Source organism: Schistocerca gregaria, chromosome 2, assembly GCF_023897955.1.
Source record: "Schistocerca gregaria isolate iqSchGreg1 chromosome 2, iqSchGreg1.2, whole genome shotgun sequence".
Lineage (NCBI taxonomy): Eukaryota > Metazoa > Arthropoda > Insecta > Orthoptera > Acrididae > Schistocerca > Schistocerca gregaria.
The window spans coordinates 607152250-607176725 of NC_064921.1; the positions used below are offsets into that span (position 1 = coordinate 607152250).

Consider the following 24476-nt stretch of genomic DNA (forward strand, 5'->3'; position numbering starts at 1 on the left):
AAGTTGTTTTCATTCATCTCTAAACCAAAGACTATTGATACTTCGGGGGGGGGGGGGGGGGGAGGGGGGGTCATTGGGAACATGGCACTTCCATTAAGAAGCTTTCAGTTCCCATGCGTTTCGCTCTGAAATTTAAAGTTACTGTGCCCTTGACTGACTAGGGGTCCGCCTTGGATTTTCTACTGAAGAAGGGGTCCGCCAGCTGAAAAGGTAGGGAAGCCCTGTCCTAGAGATAAGCACGACGCGCATGCTGGAGAATCGTGACTTATTCTGGCACGAGGTATACACGTAGGCTGAATTCGAAAAAAACTGGTAGAGACGTCGGTTAAAGTGAAAGTTACGTTGTCTAAGATCGCCTCCAATCCACAGCCAATCTGTTCAGGTGGCTGCTAGCGGAACGCGGAAAATACCGATATGACACAAATTTCGGTTGTCACGACATTTTAATTACAAAGGCGGTTCAGAAGTTCTGGTCTGTTTGCTATGACATCATTTCATGTCGCTGCATCTTCACTGATTTCATCCTCGTCGAGCCATTTGTATAATTTCGTTACATTCCATTATTTCATTTCACAGTTAGTTTTACCTAGAAAGGCGCAACTGTTCCACGTATGATACATCAAAACAATGTTCAAAAGTGTGTGAAATCTTATGGGACTTAACTGCTAAGGTCATCAGCCCCTAAGCTTACACACTACTTAACCTAAATTATCCTAAGGACAAACATACACACTCCTGCTCGAGGGAGGACTCGAACCTCCGCAGGGACCAGCCACACAGTACGATACATCATTGAACAATAGTGTTGTTCAGTACAACGGTACTGTGACGGAAATGTCAGTCTTTACGAAAGAAGCCGGACCTATAAACAGCGCCCTGTAGGTGAAATGGAAGCTTGATGCGACCCGACAAGTTACAAGGTAAGACCGGATGGAGCAACAGCCGATAAATATTTATAGCGAGTAAGGGGTGGGTACCGAGCGTGACGTAGTGGAGCGCGCACTGGTCGGCAAGCAGTCGGACACCTCCCCACGACTCACTTCCTGCCACCCTTCCCACACACAGTGATTAATACGGCAAATAAAGTATCTGGGCGGCACTAAAATTTAATTGCCACCAATTTCAACCCCGCATTTACATTTAAAAGGTCGCTAGGCGTGGGCCGCGGCGGGCGGGCAGGGGCGGACCCCGCGGCCTCTGCCCTGGTCTGGTCATGGGGGCGGCGGGGGCGGGCGGCGGCGGCGGCGGCGGCGGCGGCAGCGAGTCCACGTCTCCAGCACAGCACAGCTGCGCGCTCTGGGGGCGGCGCGACGGCACCCACCTGCAACAGGATGACACGCGACATCACACCACGTCCTATACGCCCCATATAAACAACAGACAGCTCATAAAAACACTAAATGATAGCTGCCATGAAAGTGAAAGGTGGCTGCATACTCCACGGCATTTCATCAGCACGTTTGCTATGCAGCAGACGATTGTTATGTAGTGTTCAGCAGATGTGCATACCAGCTGAAGAATTCTCCTATTGAAGGACAAAAAAATATTTTCCTGTCAATTTAAAAGACTATTGTCTGAAAAGTGGGGTACCAACTGCCTCATTCAGTCTTCCTCAACACCTTCAAAGATTTTTTGCCAAAAACTGGGCATGAGAGCATATTGGCGCTCCTCTTAAAATGCAGCTCACCTCAGACTCCCACAAGCTGCCCTAAATGTAACTCACTCACACCCACTAGTGCATCGCTGTTAAATCGCACATACCCTCCATTCCAGCTGTCTTTTTCAGTTACTTATGCAACCTGGCTTTTTGTCATTATCTCTCTGTGTCTGTCCCCTTCGTTCCGTCCAATTACTATAGTCTCCTCTCACTGTCGCTGTTTCCCTCTTTCCCTCTCTTACGGCTAATACCTCACTCCTTCCTTCTTACCTTCCTGCCTGCTCCTCCTGTCTCTTCTCAGTGTCACTCTCTCTTACTTCCTCGATGCCATTGTCATATACTCTGTCTCTCACCATCATAATGGCTCATAGCCATTTTCTCCACATGGGAGATTTATTTAGTACAATTCAGAATTTAGTTGCTTCGGGCATTAGCTGTCACACTCATTCATTGGTCTGATTACTTTAAAGCTATTGGTTACCCGGTTTTAAAAGTTAATAAAACCTATACAACAAAATAAATTGTATAAGTAAGGAAGTTGTTTCTTTTTCCCACGCAACTCAGGCTAACAGAATACCACCTAGACAAAGTTACCAACTTCTTACATCCATTATATCACAATCTTTCTTACCCATATGCTGGACTACACATATAAAAATGTTAAGAAGCTTTCAGCATGGGGCGGCCGTCGTTGTAAAGCCGTATCCCTTATTGTAATTACATGAAAACAACGAACAATACTAAAAAAACTTCCTGCCAGATTAAAACTGTGTGCCGGACCGAGACTCGAACTCGGGACCTTTCGTAGAAGAGCTTCTGTGAAGTCTGGAAGTTAGGAGACGATATACTGGCAGAATTGAAGCTGTGACGACGGGTCGTGAGTCGTGCTTGGGTGGCTCAGATGGTAGAGCATTTGCCCGCGGAAGGCAAAGGTCCCGAGTTCGAGTCTCGGTCCGGTACACTGTTTTAATCTGCCAGGAAGATTCATACCACCGCACACTCCGCTGCAGTGTGAAAATGTCATTCCGGGAACTAACAATACTACAGTGCCTAACAGATTGCCAAACCGGTAGTGCGAGTACCAGCTGTTACTTTTTTTTCAATTAACACAATTTTCCTAGATACAGAACGCTAGTGCGCAATCCGTCAGTGGACAAAGAACACGTTAGAATCAGATCATAACGAAACATCACGTGTTCATAGTGGAAAGAAATGCCGATCGGTGTATACGCCGATTTCACGCGATTTTCATTTCCATTTAAAAGAATAGAAAGATGTTCACATGTTTGTGCATCTTGTAATGCCTTAAAAAGTATGGTTTCAATACTTTGAATTCCTATTTAATGAATTATAAGAAGTAACTATTTCGCTGCACTAATGCAAAGGCATAAGAAACTTTGATAGTGTTCCAGCGAAAAATTGTCATCAGAAATGACGGTTCGTGAGATACACAAGGATGAAGATTAAAGATTTCGACTGTAGACTAAAAATTTCACTCTTCGATGAAGTTGCACTAAAATGTGATTTTTTGGTCACTGATTAAGACTTCAACTGAATGTTTCCCTCAGTTGGAACACTGAAAAGTCTAAATCCAGTTCGATGCCTGGTCAAGCACGCAGAATAAATACGCCTCTAGGATCTACTTGGGTTACGGACTATTACCCACAATCTATCTAATCTAATTAGAGCTTTGTAGTGGACGGTCTAGGTAGTCACCTCTCAGAACATTTAAACTGCGTCAGTTCCATGAAAAATTTCAAACGTTTCTACCTCAAAATCAAATTTAACAAACATTTGAAAGTATATGTTATTTTGCTCATTTTTTAGCAATTTGAAGTAATTACACTCATTGTCATTTCAATAATCTGTTATTTTCCTTTATCTTCTTATCATTATGTTCATTTGACAATCTGCACCTCAATCCTCATGGCATCTTCCTCAACAAAAATTACATCGTTTGAACATATTCTCACTATTTTAGCATAAAACATTCTAAATCCGTTTGCCTAGTTTCTCTATGTAGCGAAGCCTCCATACTCAGCATCTCCCTCTCACTGCCACTCCTATATATGTCTCTCTCCCAGTGTCATCTTTTTCCTTCCTTCCGTTGGGACTTTCTCCAACCAGTCTCTGCCAATGTCACTGTCTTCATCCCTTCCCTCGCTCTTCCATATCACTGACTCCTTCTTCGCTACTTTCAATGTCTCCATCCCACTGTCATTACCTTTGTACAATTCCTTTTCTCTCCCATTACCAATGTCTCTTTCTTTCCCGCTTACAGTCTGCTGTCTTTCTCGTCAAACACCATTCTCTCCTTCAAAATGGCTCTGAGCACTATGGGACTTAACATCTCAGGTCATCAGTCCCCTAGAACTTAGAACTACTTAAAGCTAACTAACCTAAGGACAACACACACAGCCATGCCCAAGGCAGGATTCGAACCTGCGACCGTAGCGGTCGCGCGGTTCCAGACTGAAGCGCCTAGAACCGCTCGGCCACCAGCGGCCGGTCATTCTCTCCTCTCCATACATGTTCTTGGGGATACTGTGCTTGGGGTTTCGACCTGTAGATTGAGAAACGTTAACTTGTGGGTGAAGGGGGGAAAATTTTTTTCAGGTTCGCCGGTCTGGGAGGAGCGAGGAGCGGGTGAGGGGTGGGGGAGGGGGCTTCAGATACCTCCAAGCAGACACCTCCAATTTCCACTGTCTCTTCTTTCTTTTACTTCCACTATTTCCATCTCCATGAACCATGGACCTTGCCGTTGGTGGGGAGGCTTGCGTGCCTCAGCGATACAGATGGCCGTACCGTAGGTGCAACCACAACGGAGGGGTATCTGTTGAGAGGCCAGACAAACGTGTGGTTCCTGAAGAGGGGCAGCAGCCTTTTCAGTAGTTGCAGGGGCAACAGTCTGGATGATTGACTGATCTGGCCTTGCAACATTAACCAAAACGGCCTTGCTGTGCTGGTACTGCGAACGGCTGAAAGCAAGGGGAAACTACAGCCGTAATTTTTCCCCGAGGACATGCAGCTTTACTGTATGATTAAATGATGATGGCATCCTCTTGGGTAAAATATTCCGGAGGTAAAATAGTCCCCCATTCGGATCTCCGGGCGGGGACTACTCAGGAGGATGTCGTTATCAGGAGAAAGAAAACTGGCGTTCTTCGGATCGGAGCGTGGAATGTCAGATCCCTTAATCGGGCAGGTAGGTTAGAAAATTTAAAAAGGGAAATGGATAGGTTAAAGTTAGATATAGTGGGAATTAGTGAAGTTCGGTGGCAGGAGGAACAAGACTTCTGGTCAGGTGACTACAGGGTTATAAACACAAAATCAAATAGGGGTAATGCAGGAGTAGGTTTAATAATGAATAGGAAAATAGGAATGCGGGTAAGCTACTACAAACAGCATAGTGAACGCATTATTGTGGCCAAGATAGATACGAAGCCCACACCTACTACAGTAGTACAAGTTTATATGCCAACTAGCTCTGCAGATGATGAAGAAATTGAAGAAATGTATGATGAAATAAAAGAAATTATTCAGATAGTGAAGGGAGACGAAAATTTAATAGTAATGGGTGACTGGAATTCGAGTGTAGGAAAAGGGAGAGAAGGAAACATAGTAGGTGAATATGGATTGGGGCTAAGAAATGAAAGAGGAAGCCGCCTAGTAGAATTTTGCGCAGAGCACAACTTAATCATAGCTAACACTTGGTTTAAGAATCATGAAAGAAGGTTGTATACGTGGAAGAACCCTGGAGATACTAAAAGGTATCAGATAGATTATATAATGGTAAAACAGAGATTTAGGAACCAGGTTTTAAGTTGTAAGACATTTCCAGGGGCAGATGTGGACTCTGACCACAATCTATTGGTTATGACCTGTAGATTAAAACTGAAGAAACTGCAAAAATGTGGGAAATTAAGGAGATGGGACCTGGATAAACTGAAAGAACCAGAGGTTGTACAGAGTTTCAGAGAGAGCATAAGGGAACAATTGACAGGAATAGGGGAAAGAAATACAGTAGAAGAAGAATGGGTAGCTCTGAGGGATGTAGTAGTGAAGGCAGCAGAGGATAAAGTAGGTACAAAGACGAGGGCTGCTAGAAATCCTTGGGTAACAGAAGAAATATTGAATTTAATTGATGAAAGGAGAAAATATAAAAATGCAGTAAATGAAGCAGGCAAAAAGGAATACAAACGTCTCAAAAATGAGATCGACAGGAAGTGCAAAATGGCTCAGCAGGGATGGCTAGAGGACAAATGTAAGGATGTAGAAGCTTATCTCACTAGGGGTAAGATAGATACTGCCTACAGGAAAATTAAAGAGACCTTTGGAGAGAAGAGAACCACGTGTATGAATATCAAGAGCTCAGATGGCAGCCCAGTTCTAAGCAAAGAAGGGAAGGCAGAAAGGTGGAAGGAGTATATAGAAGGCTTATACAAGGGCGATGTACTTGAGGACAATATTATGGAAATAGAAGAGGATGTAGATGAAGACGAAATGGGAGATACGATACTGCGTGAAGAGTTTGACAGAGCACTGAAAGACCTGAGTCGAAACAAGGCCCCCGGAGTAGACAACATTCCATTAGAACTACTGACGGCCTTGGGAGAGCCAGTCATGACAAAACTCTACCAGCTGGTGAGCAAGATGTATGAGACAGGCGAAATACCCTCAGACTTCAAGAAGAATATAATAATTCCAATCCCAAAGAAAGCAGGTGCTGACAGATGTGAAAATTACCGAACTATCAGTTTAATAAGCCACGCCTGCAAAATACTAACACGAATTCTTTACAGACGAATGGAAAAACTGGTAGATGCAGACCTCGGGGAGGATCAGTTTGGATTCCGTCGAAATGTTGGAACACGTGAGGCAATACTGACCTTACGACTTATCTTAGAAGAAAGATTAAGAAAAGGCAAACCTACGTTTCTAGCATTTGTAGACTTAGAGAAAGCTTTTGGCAATGTTGACTGGAATACTCTTTTTCAAATTCTAAAGGTGGCAGGGGTAAAATACAGGGAGCGAAAGGCTATTTATAATTTGTACAGAAACCAGATGGCAGTAATAAGAGTCGAGGGGCATGAAAGGGAAGCAGTGGTTGGGAAAGGAGTGAGACAGGGTTGTAGCCTCTCCCCGATGTTATTTAATCTGTATATTGAGCAAGCAGTAAAGGAAACAAAAGAAAAATTTGGAGGAGGTATTAAAATTCATGGAGACGAAGTAAAAACTTTGAGGTTCGCCGATGACATTGTAATTCTGTTAGAGACGGCAAAGGACTTGGAAGAGCAGTTGAACGGAATGGACAGTGTCTTGAAAGGAGGATATAAGATTAACATTAACAAAAGCAAAACGAGGATAATGGAATGTAGTCAAATTAAATCGGGTGATGCTGAGGGAATTAGATTAGGAAACGAGACACTTAAAGTAGCAAAGGAGTTTTGCTATTTAGGAAGTAAAATAACTGATGATGGTCGAAGTAGAGAGGATATAAAATGTAGACTGGCAATGGCAAGGAAAGCGTTTCTGAAGAAGAGAAATTTGTTAACATCGAATATAGATTTATGTATCAGGAAGTCGTTTCTGAAAGTATTTGTTTGGAGTGTAGCCATGTATGGAAGTGAAACATGGACGATAACTAGTTTGGACAAGAAGAGAATAGAAGCTTTCGAAATGTGGTGCTACAGAAGAATACTGAAGATAAGGTGGATAGATCACGTAACTAATGAGGAGGTATTGAATAGGATTGGGGAGAAGAGAAGTTTGTGGCACAACTTGACTAGAAGAAGGGATCGGTTGGTAGGACATGTTTTGAGGCATCAAAGGATCACAAATTTAGCATTGGAGGGCAGCGTGGAGGGTAAAAATCGTAGAGGGAGACCGAGAGATGAGTACACTAAGCAGATTCAGAAGGATGTAGGTTGCAGTAGGTACTGGGAGATGAAGCAGCTTGCACAGGATAGAGTAGCATGGAGAGCTGCATCAAACCAGTCTCAGGACTGAAGACAACAACAACAACAACAACATTTCCATCTCCATCTACCACTTTTTCTCTTCTACCACAGCTGTCTCTCACTGACCATCACAATCTCCTCTCTCATTGGCTCCCACTTCTATTGTCTTCCATCATTCTCTCTTTTTCTTTCACTCCGCTTTCTCTCTTTCTCTCACACTGGCACTGTCTCTTCCACTGCCACTCTCTCTTGCTACTCTCTTTCAGCACAAAGATGTGTGAAGATGTTCTCATGAAAAAATTTTTGATTAGAGAGGCGCAACGAAGATTGAGAAAGCTAATTCCTCACTTCTGCGTCAGTGCCTTTTAAAGATAAGCATATTCGCCTTATATGGCAGTAGGTTCATTTCCCCGCAAGTTCCTTTTTTGTCCTTACATGAAACTAATTCTGTATGTTAGTGAAGTTTTGACAGTGTTTTTATATACTTCGACACATTTACATACTTTGAAACTCATAAACAACAAATAAGTGCGCAGAATATGAAGTTAAAACAAAATCGCCTCTCATCTGGTGCAAATTCAGTCTACACTACTACGCATAAAAATGAACAATGTTTTTAGGCTTCCCTACAGTATATCAACAAATGTGATATCTGATTTGCCAGTAAAAAGAATTTGATATAAAAAATAATTTTCTTCAAGTTTCTTACGGCGCCACGTGCCACCATCGAATAATTTCTTGGTCAAGACAGACTGTATAGGTCCGAAGTGCCTATTGCACAGAGTCAGCAAATCATACGGTTTTATTGGTGAAAAATGGCAACTAAAACGTAGCTTGGAAACTTCAGAACCCTTGTCATGACCCTAGAACCCTTGCCTTCACTAAGTCAGTCAAAACTACATTTACACCTCAGACCGGATATTAGGTCCATATTTTACGAAGTACAGTTACTTTGAATCCTTGCACCTCGTTAACTGATAATAATATTGAAAAAAATTCTAAACTCCAAGAGAACATTGCCTTAACAACAAATGCTGAAAATTTCGACGATGTCCCACGAACAGAAATGATCGAAGTGACCATTCTCATAATTTTCGTACTCAAAATCATAGTTTCGTAGGGTTTCCTCAGGAACTGCCCATGAACAAGTGGTGCTTTCGTAAGGCGTTTAAGGCCCACTCTAACACAAAAGAATTACTTTTTAAAAGAGTAAATCGCCATTTCACTGTGTGTTACCATATTTATCTTTTGCACTGACTTTGTTTTTAGTATTATTCTTGATAATGGCATAAAAACTGAAATCTGGATAGTACGAAAGATAAATATAGTAGTACAAAGTTAAATGGTGGTTTACTCTTTTAAAAAGTTTTACCTCACTGTGACTTAACACCGAGCAAAACTTTTTACAAAAGAATTAACCGATTTTCTCAGTTTGCCCGAGCTAGAAGAAGCGTGTAGTGTTTAATTTTTGACCCTGTACTGTACGATATCTGCAGAATGCCCTTTCTTTCGATACGTATATAAATGGTCACTGGGGCAAAGGTTATCCAAAACACGCTAGTTCTGATCTCTGTGATCTATAGAACCAGAGATATGACCGCGTGAAGATCGAAATTCCGCAGTCGGCTTTTTGAAACGTACCGGTACTGTGCACTGTTGCGCACAAACGATCCCTCATACCTGTCCCTTTTAAAGAACCATGAAAAAGAAGATCGCTATCTATAACTCTCGTACGTGACCTATGTTCACTAACTCCCACTTGTCGCATTAGTACCTCTCTTACCCGCCACGCTTCATTGACGTTCTTCTTCTTCTGACGCATCTTTCACCACACGATTCGCTGAGTTCTTCCATCAGCAGAGCGAGAGCTATGATGTCGGCGACAGCAGAGCTGCGGCCGTTTCTCACGCGGACCCATCCTCAGGTAATGCACGGGGTAGCAGCTGTGCGCCAGATGGTCGCTCGTTACCAGCCCTGCTCCCATCAGATGGGGAGTACCGGCCCTGGAGGAGGGTATTCATATTTATGAGGAGGCGGCCCGTGATCGCCGATGACAGGTCTGCCGGCCGCCAGATGCTGCCGCGACCTCATCCAGTGCAGTCTGACCGTTCAATCAGTTGATTTTTCAGACTCGCGGTTGCTATAACTTTTTGCAATCTCCTTTACCGTTTTCAGCACACAAAGACTTTTGCCGACTGTTCCCACAAATTTTGAAAACTCACTCAAAATCTGAGATGAAGTCAGAACAGTTTGAAACACTAAAATACAGCGCCTCCTAATTAGTTTGCCGGCCGCGGTGGTCTCGCGGTTCTAGGCGCGCAGTCCGGAACCGTGCGATTGCTACGGTCGCAGGTTCGAATCCTGCCTCGGGCATGGATGTATGTGATGTCCTTAGGTTAGTTAGGTTTAAGTAGTTCTAAGTTCTAGGGGACTGATGACCACAGCAGTTGAGTCCCATAGTGCTCAGAGCCATTTGAATTAGTTTTACCACTTTATTTTGCTATTCCGATATTAATTTTCTGAAGATAAATTCATTTTTCTTATTATTTTGTTGATAACGATCATTAACTGAAGAATTCGGACGTGTATTTGTGAGAAACTATTCAAAAACAATATTATAAAATGTTATAGCAGAAACGCAAAGCTGCGGGAATTGCATTATGTGGAATCTATAGAGTATGTATATCTAAAAAAAAAAATAAAAACGTTGAGGTTCGCCGATGACATTGTAATTATGTCAGAGACAGCAAAGGACTTGGAAGAGCAGTTGAACGGAATGGATAGTGTCTTGAAGGGAGGGTATAAAATGAACATCAACAAAAGCAAAACGAGGATAATGGAATGTAGTCGAATTAAGTCGGGTGATGCTGAGGGAATTAGATTAGGAAATGAGACACTTAAAGTAGTAAAGGAGTTTTGCTATTTGGGGAGCAAAATAACTGATGATGGTAGAAGTAGAGAGGACATAAAATGTAGATTTGCAATGGCAAGGAAAGCGTTTCTGAAGAAGAGAAATTTGTTAACATCGAGTATAGATTTAAGTGTCAGGACGTCGTTTCTGAAAGTATTTGTATGTAGTGTAACCATGTATGGAAGTGAAACGTGGACGATAAATAGTTTGGACAAGAAGAGAATAGAAGCTTTCGAAATGTGGTGCTACAGAAGAATGCTGAAGATTAGATGGGTAGATCACATAACTAATGAGGAGGTTTTGAATAGAATTGGGGAGAAGAGGAATCTGTGGCACAACTTGACAAGAAGAGGGGACCGTTTGGTAGGACATGTCCTGAGGCATCAAGGGATCACAAATTTAGCATTGGAGGGCAGGGTGGAGGGTAAAAATCGTAGAGGGAGACCAAGAGATGAATGCACTAAGCAGATTCAGAAGGATGTAGGCTACAGTAATTACTGGGAGATGAAGAAGCTTGCACAGGATAGAGTAGCATGGAGAGCTGCATCAAACCAGTCTCAGGACTGAAGACAACAACAACAACAACAACAACTTGTATATCTATGGAATGGTCGTATTCTACAGCACATCGAAGTGGTCTAGTCACGTGATTTTGAGCGACGCTGCTTGTCTACAATTTGCGGTAGTAGCGAAACTTGAATATTACACGTATTCACCTTGTTTTACATATGTTTAAGTACGTTTGAGTTTCAATAATAGCTATGGTACAGCTACGGATGTAAAGAGAAGTACGTGAAAAGTGAACCGGTTACTTTCTGTAGGTATATGCAACAAATGGGTAACTGGCCACTTTTTATGTTGAAAAATATCGAGGATATTGTAGTCCTGTATTGAAGACATAATTTCTGCGATTTTATGTTCATGAGTTTACGAGGCAAGTGCTAGATACATTTGCAAGTGTGTTTGAGTAAACTGCCAGTCAGTTTATGTATATTGGAGCTATGTTGATATAAAAATAAAATTTATACGTGACAGTCTTATTTATTTCCTCCACTTTATGCAGGTTTTCAAGCCCTTGTGTGTTTCTAAGTATTTCTGCACGAGACAGTTTCCTACACTATGTCGTTGTAACGTAATTAATTAGAACAGAGATTCGACAATATGAATAAGTGCAACAGAAAAAGCAAAAAAAAAAAAAAAAAAAAATAGTGGGACTGTCACTTCTTATCCCGTCAAAAAAACGTAAATAAAGTGGAATCTGAGCTATGATACTGTGGCGCGAAAGCACAGTACCACTGCTGTTCACATCTTTAAGCCAACTTCACTTCCTGGTAACAAATTGTTAAGTTGTCTGTAAAATGCTTATCCAAAGTGTCAGGGAAATAATAGCACTCAAAATACGCTAGGCGTTAGATGGGCTAAAATGCCCAAAGTGTCACGTGATTTGAGTTGCAGCAGATGTTGCGGACAAAATTCTCGTTTTGCGCATGCGAATGTCCTTTCCACTTTGTCGTAGAATCAAGAGGCAGTACTAAGAGTGCGCAGCAACATCGTCGAGGCGAGAGCGCCCCGCAAACAGGCCAGAGGGAGTTGCAAGTGGACAGTGTTCGAGCATGGGCAAAGCGACTGAGCGAACCCAAGTAATGAAGAGCACTGTCGGTGTGACATCCAACGTGTGGCAATGCATTATAAATGTTTAATGACCGAGCGTATATCTGATTCACAGTGTTTGGTCTAATCGAGAAATGTTGGCAATCGGAATAATGGATTACGCTGCCCCATTTCAAACTCACCACAAAGTAAGACTGTACCATTTAGAAGTGTAATTTTGTGAAAAACTTGTCAGTGTCGTTAATTCATTAATTTACAACATTGAAAGATCTTCTGGTTAACTATAATTAACATTCAGCATTAATTATTCATCAAGGCCGTCAACTATCAGTAGGATATTTTCCTGTATCGTTACTTCCGCTTCATATGTTACATATTATTTGACGTGAAAGAACTTAAATGCACCTGCCATTAAAACTTATATTTAACTAAGTCAAGAAATAAGAAGTGCAGATAATTAACCGCAATTCATTGAAACACATTAATTGCATTCCGAAATGATTTGAGAAAGAAATTCAGTGTTTGTTAAACTTAACTTTAAATACCGAACTTAATTACACTTCGCCTACATGTCAACAAAAGTGATTTTATTTTATATATTTCATGTACGTATAGACAACTTTGGCTTTGGTAATGTCGGCGTTGTTGGTAGTGATCGGTGCTATTTGTAATATAAATTTGACTGTAAGTGCTATACAAGTTGGTATGAAATGCTGGATGATCGGGGGTACTACCTCACAAAACCTCGACACAGTTAACATTTTGTGATTAACGTTGTAAATCTGTAGTATATTACGAATTGCTGGTGGCTAATAAATATTTGTTTTCAAAGAGTTTAAAGCGTTTATTACAGTAATTATTAACTTCCATTTATGTCATTAGCGTGTCAAGGCATCTGTTTTGAACGCGTCGCCCTGTGCTATATTTGACATTTTCATTTGAGTTTACACGCGTACATTTAATGTTGCCGACTAAAAACGTATCAGTAATTGTTACGTAACATTACTTTCAACCAAACAGGTACTAATTCATAACTTTTGCTCAAGCATCGGTTGGTGACCGCAATTAAACATTTAGTAACTAATATTACCATGAATCTTTGTTACATACTTAAGAGATTTAGCTAGCCTCACTGAATTAATTAGCTTTTTATTACAGTTTTTTTCAAACCGTTGTTGTACAGTATACTCAATTATTCAATGACGATCAATGATAGCCTAGCTGGCATTCTTTCCGTTCAAGTTTATTTTTCGCAATGGTTGCCTTTTCTGTGAAGTACAGAACTTGAGGATACAATGGGCAGTAATATACTAAAAAGTGCGAGGGTGTTATAAATTACCTCTTAAATTAATGCAACACAAAAATGTCAACAATTTACATACTGACAACTTTTTTTGTAGCCAGAATGGAATGGTGCACAGCTTCACTAACGAAAGTATCGGACCTTTGTCATGAGCTGAAGGAACCCGGAATACCATCTACCATGATATCGAAGCGGAACCCTTCCGTGTACGTGAAGCTGTTTAACTATTCAAGTTAGCAAATAGCTTAACGATGTATCGTCCTGAGGCCTTTTGTATGTGAAATCTATAAACTGTGTCTTGACAGATGGTTCAAATGACTCTGAGAACTATGGGACTTAACATCCGTCTTCATCAGTCCCCTAGAACTTAGAACTACTTAAACCTAACTAACGTAAGGACATCACACACATCATGCCCGAGGCAGGATTCGAACGGTAGCGGTCGCGCGGTTCCTGACCGTAGCACCTAATACCGCTCAGCCATAACGGCCGGCTCTTGACAGATACTATGGTCAAATCAATTTCCGAAAAAAATCTTACTATGGCGATTCAGTAGGGGTAATACACTCCTGGAAATGGAAAAAAGAACACATTGACACCGGTGTGTCAGACCCACCATACTTGCTCCGGACACTGCGAGAGGGCTGTACAAGCAATGATCACACGCACGGCACAGCGGACACACCAGGAACCGCGGTGTTGCCCGTCGAATGGCGCTAGCTGCGCAGCATTTGTGCACCGCCCCCATCAGTGTCAGCCAGTTTGCCGTGGCATACGGAGCTCCATCGCAGTCTTTAACACTGGTAGCATGCCGCGACAGCGTGGACGTGAACCGTATGTGCAGTTGACGGACTTTGAGCGAGGGCGTATAGTGGGCATGCGGGAGGCCGGGTGGACGTACCGCCGAATTGCTCAACACGTGGGGCGTGAGGTCTCCACAGTACATCGATGTTGTCGCCAGTGGTCGGTGGAAGGTGCACGTGCCCGTCGACCTGGGACCGGACCGCAGCGACGCACGGATGCACGCCAAGACCAGAGGATCCTACGCAGTGCCGTAGGGGACCGCACCGCCACTTCCCAGCAAATTAGGGACACTGTTGCTCCTGGGGTATCGGCGAGGACCATTCACAGCCGTCTACATGAAGCTGGGCTACGGTCCCGCACACCGTTAGGCCGTCTTCCGCTCACGCCCCAACATCGTGCAGCCCGCCTCCAGTGGCGTCGCGACAGGCGTGAATGGAGGGACGAATGGAGACGTGTCGTCTTCAGCGATGAGAGTCGCTTCTGCCTTGGTGCCAATGATGGTCGTATGCGTGTTTGGCGCCGTGCAGGTGAGCGCCACAATCAGGACTGCATACGACCGAGGCACACAGGGCCAACACCCGGCATCATGGTGTGGGGAGCGATCTCCTACACTGGCCGTACACCTCTGGTGATCGTGGAGGGGACACTGAATAGTGCACGGTACATCCAGACCGTCATCTAACCCATCGTTCTACCATTCCTAGACCGGCAAGGGAACTTGCTGTTCCAACAGGACAATGCACGTCCGCATATATCCCGTGACACCCAACGTGCTCTACAAGGTGTAAGTCAACTACCCTGGCCAGCAAGATCTCTGGATCTGTCCCCCATTGAGCATGTTTGGGACTGGATGAAGCGTCGTCTCACGCGGTCTGCACGTCCAGCACGAACGCTGGTCCAACTGAGGCGCCAGGTGGAAATGGCATGGCAAGCCGTTCCACAGGACTACATCCAGCATCTCTACGATCGTCTCCATGGGAGAATAGCAGCCTGCATTGCTGCGAAAGGTGGATATACACTGTACTAGTGCCGACATTGTGCATGCTCTGTTGCCTGTGTCTATGTGCCTGTGGTTCTGTCAGTGTGATCATGTGATGTATCTGACCCCAGGAATGTGTCAATAAAGTTTCCCCTTCCTGGGACATTGAATTCACGGTGTTCTTATTTCAATTTCCAGGAGTGTAACTCTTATCAGATATTACAAAAATACTTTAGCTGAAGATAATAAATGTACGACTAAGGTAACATGACACTGAAAACATATCTGTTATTCTGTTGCTAGGGTGTTACTGGGCCAACGATCTTGCCACAGTTGCTAACACCGGCTTCCGTCAGGTCAACGAACTTACGCACTGTCGGGCTTGGCTAGCACTTCGATGGGTGACCGTCCGGAGCCCGCCGCGCGCTGTTGGCATGTTGGGTGCAGCCAGCCCCTGTGAGGGCATTTGCAGAGCTACTTGACTGAGAAGCAGCGGCTCCAGTCATGAAAACTGGCAACAGCGGGTAGAACGGTGTGCTGTCCGCATGCTCCTCGTATTCGCATCCAGTACGCCTATCGGCTGAGGGTGACCATTGAGCCTTCAAGGACTGTTCGGATGGAATTAGTTAACGTGTTAGTAGGTTGCTATTGGTGGTGCACTTCCGTTATTCCAGCTTGTCAACTGACTGACAGCGAAACCTTCAGTAAATTCTCAGTTGGCTCCTCTTCCTTAGTACTGTGCTGTGATGTAGGGGCTTTCGGCCCACTTCAAGCCCCACGCCACTAGACTGTTGGCGCCAGGGCTGGTGATGTGTCGTAGCTGGCTGAAGAGCACGTGAAATTTCGACGAAGCCGAGCGCAACACCAGTGCGATGTGATGAACGGCAGTAAGTGGCAGCCGAAGACAGTCTGATACAGGGAGCGAAGCGGCCCCGGCAGGGAGCCAGCGCCGGCGGCCGTGTGCAGTATCTGCAAATGGTTCAAATGGCTCTGAGCACTATGGGACTTAACAGCTGTGGTCATCAGTCCCCTAGAACTTAGAGGTATTTAAACCTAACTAACCTAACGACATCACACACATCCATGCCCGAGGCAGGATTCGAACCTGCGACCGTAGCAGTCGCACGGTTCCGGACTGCGCGCCTAGAACCGCGAGACCACCGCGGCCGGCGCAGTATCTGCAGGAAAGACTTCGAGAGCGGCGTCGGTAAACAGAGGGGGCGCTGTATAGGGTCGCCTTCGTTCTATCGCGGCTGGTTCTCGTACTTGGCCGGCCGTCAGCGGCACCGTCTGCTCTCTTTTAGTGTACACCTGAGGAGACCGGTAACGGTCAGTAAGCTGACATCTAGAGCTGTAAAACTAGCGTAGGCTAACGTAGAGTACCATAAGTATGCACACACTACGACAGTTTTCCTAGTAACTTTGGTCAGGGTTCGCTGCATACGTATCGGGGGTTACATCACAACGATCGCCTTCTTTACATATGCGAACAGTGTCTCACCAGATTTCCCTAAAAAATGGAAGCGGGATCCGCTTAGAAAATGAGTGAAGATATGCAATGAAGAGTCAAAGAAACTGGTACACCTGCCTAATACCGTGCAGGTCTTACGCGAGCACGCAGAAGTGTCGGAACACAACGTGGCATGGACTCTACTAATGTCTGAAGTAGTGCCCAAGGGAAATGACACAATGAATCCTGCGGGGCTGTCCATAAATCCGTAAGAGTTCAAACTGCTCTGATGACTATGGAACTTAACATCTGAGGTCATCAGTCCCCTAGAACTTAGAGGTATTTAAACCCAACTAACCTAACGACATCACACACATCCATGCCCGAGGCAGGATTCGAACCTGCGACCGTAGCAGTCGCGCGGCTCCAGACTGAAGCGCCTAGAACCGTTCGGCCACCGATGCCCGCCCCGTAAGATGACGAGGGGGTGGAGATGTCTTCTGAACAGTACGTTGCAAGGCATTCCAGATATGCTCAATAGTGTTCATGTCTGGTATCCAGCAGAAGTGTTTAAACTCAGAAAAGCGTTCCTGGAGCCACTCTAGCAATTCTGAACTGCGGGGCGTCGCACTGTCCTGCTGGAATCGCTCAAGTCCGACGGAATGCACAACGGACATGAATGAATGCAGGTGACCAGACAGGGTGCTCCGTACGTGTCACCTGTGAGTGTGGTATCTAGCCGTATCAGGGATCCCATATCACTTCAACTGCAGGCCATTACAGAGCCTCCACAAGCTTGAACAGTCCCCTGTTAGCATCATGAATCCACGGTCCCTGTATGTTGTCTCCATACCCGTACATCTCCATCCACTCGATACAGTTTGAAACGAGACTCGTCCGACCAGACGACATGTTTCCATTCATCAAGAGTCCAATGTCAGGCGAGGTGTAAAGCTTTGTGTCTTGCAGTCATCAAGCGTCCACGAGTGGGCCTCCGCTCCAGAAGCCCATATCGATGATCTTTTGTTGAATGGTTCGCACGCTGATACATTTTGATGACCCAGCACAGTTTGATGACCCAGCACTGAAATCTGCAGCAACTTGCTGAAGGGTTGCACTTCTGACACGCCGAACGATTCTCTTCAGTCATCGTTGGTCCCGTTCTTGCAGGATCTTTTTACAGCCGCAGCGATTTCAGAGATTTGATGTTGTACCCGATTCATGAGATTCACGGTAGCCTGCACTCGTGAAATGGTCGTACGGGAAACCCCCTTTTCATCGCTACCTTTGAGTTGCTGTGTCCTATTGCTCGTGCGCTGACTATAATACCATTTCAAACTCACTTAAATCTTGATAACCTGCCATTGCAGCAGCAGTAATCAATTGTGCCAGACACGTAGTGTATTATATAGTCGCTGCCTGTTTACATATCTCTGTATTTGAATACGGATGCCTCTAACACTTTCTTTTCCCCTTCAGTGTAAAATACACAATGAGTTAACTGTGAATAATGTGCGACTCTAATCATGTGCAAACCAAACAACGGAGTATTTAGTGTATCAGAACTACTTAACAGCAGCTGGTCGGGTAGCAACGCAGTCCCCGGTGTCTCGCAGCATGCAAGTGGCAAGACGAGAGAGAGACATTTGTTAGCCGCCCCGTATGAATAGCGGATGAAGCGGCCGCTGTCAGCTAGGGTGCTGGAAGGTGGAGTCAGTCTGCGGAGAGCCGACGAGGAAGGACCAGCAGAGACGCCAGTGTGGGCAGTACGGAGAGAGCTCCAAGTTCTGAAGTCCAGCAATGGCGTAGCCTTCTGTGGAGTTCGGGCGTCAGCTAGCGGCGAGTTCCCGATGCGAGGGAGCCACGCTGCCTGGTATCTTGTCTCCAGTGAACAATGCGCTGGCTGTGCACAACAGAATACTACGCGTCGTGTGTGCCCCTGGACGGCGGTGCATGAGAAGACTGTTGCGCCGGTGATATACGACGAGAACATCGATTGTGCTGCGATTCACCTTTATTCTGTTTTCTTATTTTGTTATTTAAGCTGATGCGCTCATATTGTAGTATCAACATGTAGTACTGAAGTCGCCAAGCGTTAATAATCTCCAGCCACTTATCACTGTCAACGTTCCCTGCGCCACTGTACAACTGGGTGAATATATTCTCATAATATGCCATGATGTCTTCGATAGTCTTAACACATTCTAAAAGTGTATTTCACCTTACCCGTAACACTTCTCTCTCTTCCCAAAAAGGTCATACTAACACGGACACTAAGGGCAGAAGCATGTTTATAACTACGATTACAACAGCCACGGATCCTCTCTGTGAAATGTTTGCCATCGCTGTGGAAAATCTCAGCATAGCGCCATTGTCCCACTCTTTCAACTCATTCAGTGAACTCTTCGTCAGTAAACCTTTTTATCACCGTTAAACACTAGCAGAAAACCAAGCCCGACACAAAACCGAGCAGTGCTGAATGCAAACTTGAGAGCTAAGAATAAAGGGGTTACAACTATCGCCAACATCGAGTACCGCCACTGAACTGAACAAGATCGTTTATAACAGAAAATACAGAACAGACCGTTGGCAATTACATTGTTGTGCAATTTGTACTCAGATATCTGATTTGCTCGAAAACTTATTAAGTAATAGAACACAGTAAGTTGTCTCTGACGGTAAGTGTTCATAAGAGACAAAAGCATCGTCAGGAATGTTCTAGGGAAATGTGACGGGACCACTCTTGTTCTCTACACACAAACGATCTGACAGATAGCGAGAGCTACAAACTGCGGCTATTTGCTTACATGCCTGGGTGTAACATGTATTGGAAGCAGCGAAGGCAAACAGACTACTTCGGTTTATTGTGAGGATTCTAGGAAAGTGTGACTAATTTATACGGGAGATCGTGTACAGAGCGCGTGAGCGACTCATTCCCGAGTACTGCTCGAGTTATTGCGGCCTCCACTGGGTCAGATTGAAGGAAGACATGTAAGCAGTTCAGAGGCATTCTACTAGATTTGTCACCGGTAGGTACGATCAGCACGCGATTGTTACGGAAATCCGCCTCTAATTCAAATGGGAATTCCTGGAGGGAAGACTGTGAAAGTTTATAGAACCAGCAGTTACGACAAACTGCAGAAGGATCCGGTGCCAACAACGTACAGGGTGGCTATAATTCAACTTTCGCTACTTGAGAGGGCCACCATGAAAATCTAGTGATCGTACGGCAATGAAACTTTATGGAACCATTTGTAAGGATACGCGGAAGAGAAATAACGAGTAAGCCATTGGAAAAAAAAAAAACACATTTTAATTTCCGTATGAGAGGGTAACATTTGTTAATTGTATACCATGTTTATGTTCCAGATTACAAAGGTTACGTGGTGAAAGTCAGCGAGTAAACTGAAGTTTGTTCATACACCATTTCACAATTGTTCGCAACAGTTTTGGAACGGTGGACCATGGAATGTTCATCTGTAGTGACAGAGTTCGTGCACTGCTTGAAGACCGCACATTGATTGCAGCATTCGCATTCACATCTACAGAGACTTCTCCAACAATTTATGCTGCAACTGATCGTCGGCCTCTCCCAAGAGCGATTCCCAAACCACCAGTTATTTCGTCCTTCCGACTCGTGTTCTTCAGTCCCGATACTCACCAAGAGCAGCAGCGATATTGCTGCTGTTTAGCTTTACGAGTGAGAAACTGTAATGCACGCTGACACCGGCACGAACAGTAGTAACAACGCAAATCCTACAGCATGTAGTCTGAACATCATTCCTATAAAGATGGGAAGGAAAGTAGTTTTCTGTATACACTGGCTCAAATAGCGAAAGTTTAGCAATAGTAACCACCCTCTACAACTTGCGTATGGGCCGCGAAGACAGGATAAGAAAAATCAGAGCTCATAAGGAAAAGGAATGATTAGCAGTTGTTCAAGATACCCCCTGCAGGGTACCGTATGGTGACAGGAGTATGCATGTAATTGTAAAGTTGTGCAGACATTTTCAGTGTCATACAAATATAAATGGCGGCGAGGAATCAAACGGGGTGAAAATACTATGTAACGAGCCACTGGAGGCCACATGTGCCTTATACCAAATGCTCCGAAAGTTTGTCGGTGGATTAAAGGTTCGTCAATCAGCACCTTTGGTTCATATGGCTCTGAGCACTATGGGACTGAACATCTGAGGTCATCAGTCCCCTAGAACTTAGAACTACTTAAACCTAACTAACCGAAGAGCACCACACATATCCATGCCCGAAGCAGGATTCGAACCTGCGACCGCAGCGGTCGCACGGTTTCAGACTGAAGCGCGTAGAACCGCTCGGCCACACCGGCCGGCTCAGCACCTTTGCGTTGTCCTCTAACAACGATGTCGCTTATTCAACAGGTTGTGTTTCCACAGGTGACAGAACGCGTGAAAATAAATTACGAAAATGTTTGCAAGAATTGTTCCTATCTCTGAATGAACGTTGGAATGATAGTATTTCGCTCCAGTGCTGCAAGTTACTCTCGACTTCCTACCTAAATTGAGGCAATACGATTTTGGAATAAAATAGTGTGTAGATGGAAGCTCTTCTATGACGATGTCTACATTCGATATTTATGCCACGTGCTATGGATCGGCTTTCCCAACACTACTCATAGAACCAGCATTCACATACTGCAAGTCGGAGTAGATATGCCCGCCATCGTCTCAGAAAGTCCACCATTTTTTATATCTTTGTAACAGGTGAGAGGATATATGACTAGCTTCCATACAATTAAAATTTTTTTAGCATGAAAATGCGAGAAATATGATCCCCCTAGTTTAAGATCGAATCTGATAGGAGAGACACTAAGGAAATATTGTGTCGCGAAAGTTATATTCGTTGCAGAAAATACTAATTTCAACAAACGTATTGTCCAGCACGTCTAGAACAGCAAAGGGGTGAGCTCCGTCACTGCAAAGTAGAGTAATTATTTTACATACCGTTAAACAGTGGGAGCTTGGAGACTCGAAATGAGCAAATGTTATACAATCAGCTTTGTGAAACTATTCTGAATTTATCATTATGAAGATTACAGTCCTGTAAATTAATATATCACACGATTTTCGTGATGTAGGAGTAATAGAATGGTAATATTCCTTTTTTCGTTGTGTATATGAGAGTATCAGCCTCTCGCTCGTCCCATGTGTCTCTTCCTCTTCATTTCTCCCTTCTAAGTTCCACAATTTACAATTGTTCGCCAGCCGGAGTGACCGAGCGGTTCTAGGCGCTACAGTCCGTAACTGCGCGCCTGCTACGGTCGCAGGTTCGACTCCTTCCTCGGGCACGGATGTGTATGATGTCCTTAGGTTGGTTAGGTTTAAGTAGTTCTAAGTTCTAGGGGACTGATGACTTCAGAAGTTAAGTCTCATAGTGCTCAGAGCCATTTGAACCAATTTGACAATTGTTCCATCACGAATTCACTACATTGTGTTCCGCTGTTTTTAACAAACAAGTGAAATGTTTTTCAGTGCCCTATTTTTCGTTTCGTCACTAGCACAAAATTTCTGACGAAGGCACTGAATCTAATAAGGCTGCGTAAGACCAGGATTTTTGAAGTCGCAAAATCCCAAACGATATTCACAGAAGAAGGGCGGGTATTTTCGTATCCGTTCAGGTGGCTGGGGGAAGAGAAACGGCTTAGGGAACAATGCGATGTCTTTAGCGACAATCTACAAGGACCGACGTGAAGTGGATGCGATTCTGACGGAACTGTAAGGGCGATTACTTCACGGACGCGTGCACTTGTTGTCGCGGTTAGATGAGACCGGGCCTGAAGCGGGAGTTATGGATTGGCCCGGCAGGCCCGCGCCGCTCTTGAGGAATGTCCCGTGTATAGCGAATGTCGTCTGCCAGCGAGGGACAAAGGAGTAGATGTGGCGCCAGATAGAGGGGGTAGCCGAGTGGCGGCTAACGCGCGCCGACAGCGAGGTGCGAGGACACGGTCGCGTAGACAGCCCAGGGGAACCACAACTTTTCCTTCGCAGCTCATCGTGTAGTGCTGAGGCGGCGGCCGATCCGTTCACGAAAAAAAAGGCGGGCACAGCACTACGGTGGCTTCATTACTTATAGGTTATTGCGATATTCTCGACCTTGCTACGCACTTTTTCGTTGCTACAACGGCGGCCGTTCAATAAGTTATGCAATAATTTTTTTTCCTCACCCAATTTCGGTTGGAAAAAATTCGAATTTTTTTGTGAGACATCGTCGAATATTCCCGCCCTTATAGTTTCATGTTCAGGTAGGTGGTGGCGCTATACGTAGCCTTGAAAATCCAGTCTGTAATGGAGCTACGTTTCTAGAAGAGGGCCGTCATGGAGTTTCTTTTGGCGGAAAACCAGTGCGTAGCAGATATTCATAGGCGCTGGCTGAATGTCTACAGAAACTTGGCAGTGAACCAAAGCACGGCGAGCCGTTGGGCGATGCGTCTGTCCGCACTCAGCTGTGGCTCCTGCTATGTTGAAACGTGCGGACACTCTCATTTGAGGTGATCGACGGACTGTAATCAAATACCTCGTTGGTCAACTCGACTACCACCAGTTGCGGCACCCATGATTGGTTCCTCGCCGCCTAACAGAGGACCCTAAAGAGCAACGAAACACCATTTTTCGGGCCAATGAAGAATACACTTCTCAGGGAGCAGTACCTGGATGATGGGGAGGTTACTGCTGCAGCAAGACGTCGGCTCTGACATCGACCAACCGTGTGGTATCAGCCAGGCACACTGGCCCCCTCAGTAAGTAGCGTAACGCCGTCGCATTGGATGGGGATTGTGTTATAAAACAGGGTTTTTGCAACCAAAAGAGTATTGGAGTCCTGAATAAAACCAACCTGTTCTAAGAATAAAAATATGTTTTACATTACTTATTGAACGCCTCTTGTACACCAACGTATAGTCTGGTAAGCATTACACAGTGCATGGTGGAGAGTACTATGTACAGTGCACGCGAAATAACTTGACCGAAAACTGCGTAGACAAGGAAATAACAGCAGTGGTATGCTCGCCGTTGCGCACGGCCACCATGTGGTAGGAGAGCAACAATCCGACAGCTGATGCCTATGCACAAATGCATACCTCACATAACTTTTCAGTTACTAGTAGCGAGTACAGAACAATCTTACTAATAGGTTCAAAAGTGGTTCAAATGGCTCGGAGCACTATGGGACTTAACTTCTGAGGTCATCAGTCCCCTAGAACTTAGAACTACTTAAAGCTAAGCAACCTAAGAACATCACACATATCCATGCCCGAGGCAGGATTCGAACCTGCGACCGTAGCGGTCGAGCTGTTCCAGACTGTAGCGCCTAGAACCGTTCGGCCACCCCGGCCGGCCTTACTAACAGGCTGTGTCACTACGACCAGTAACTCAACAAATATAGAAGTTCAACCAAAGCAAAAACAAGGCCGACCACCTGGTGCTAGAAAGAAATCTTTTAAAACAAAAAAGGGATAAAATATGTAACGTAGTGCACAATATCGCTTGTACCACAAATCTGACAATGTAAAATAATAATGAAAAAACCGTGTTCTTCCATCTATTGGGATGTACCTGTAGCTAAGTTATCCCCATTGTCCTTTATTCACTTTATTGTACGATTAGAAAAATTAGTGGTTCGCCGGGCGGAGTGTCCGCGTGGTTAGAGGCGCCATGTCTCGGATTGCGGGGCCACTCCGGCCGAAGGTTCGAGTCCTCCTTCGGGCATGGGTGTGTGTGTTGTTCTTAGCATAAGATAGCTTAAGTAGTGTGTAAGTCTAGGGACCGAT

At 44.6% G+C, this 24476-nt stretch overlaps 2 protein-coding genes across 6 annotated transcripts in view; both read right to left on the reverse strand.

Annotated features, from left to right (window-relative positions):
- LOC126334563 (extracellular sulfatase SULF-1 homolog) overlaps positions 1–24476 on the reverse strand; it is a 1305433-nt gene that overhangs the window by 930405 nt on the left and 350552 nt on the right. The gene's annotated exons all lie outside the window — the stretch shown is intronic.
- LOC126335893 (uncharacterized) overlaps positions 1–24476 on the reverse strand; it is a 137516-nt gene that overhangs the window by 16744 nt on the left and 96296 nt on the right. Inside the window, exon 6 of the mRNA XM_049999364.1 lies at positions 1139–1321. Coding sequence (XP_049855321.1) covers positions 1139–1321 — 183 coding nt within the window. The remainder of the gene's footprint in view (positions 1–1138; positions 1322–24476) is intronic.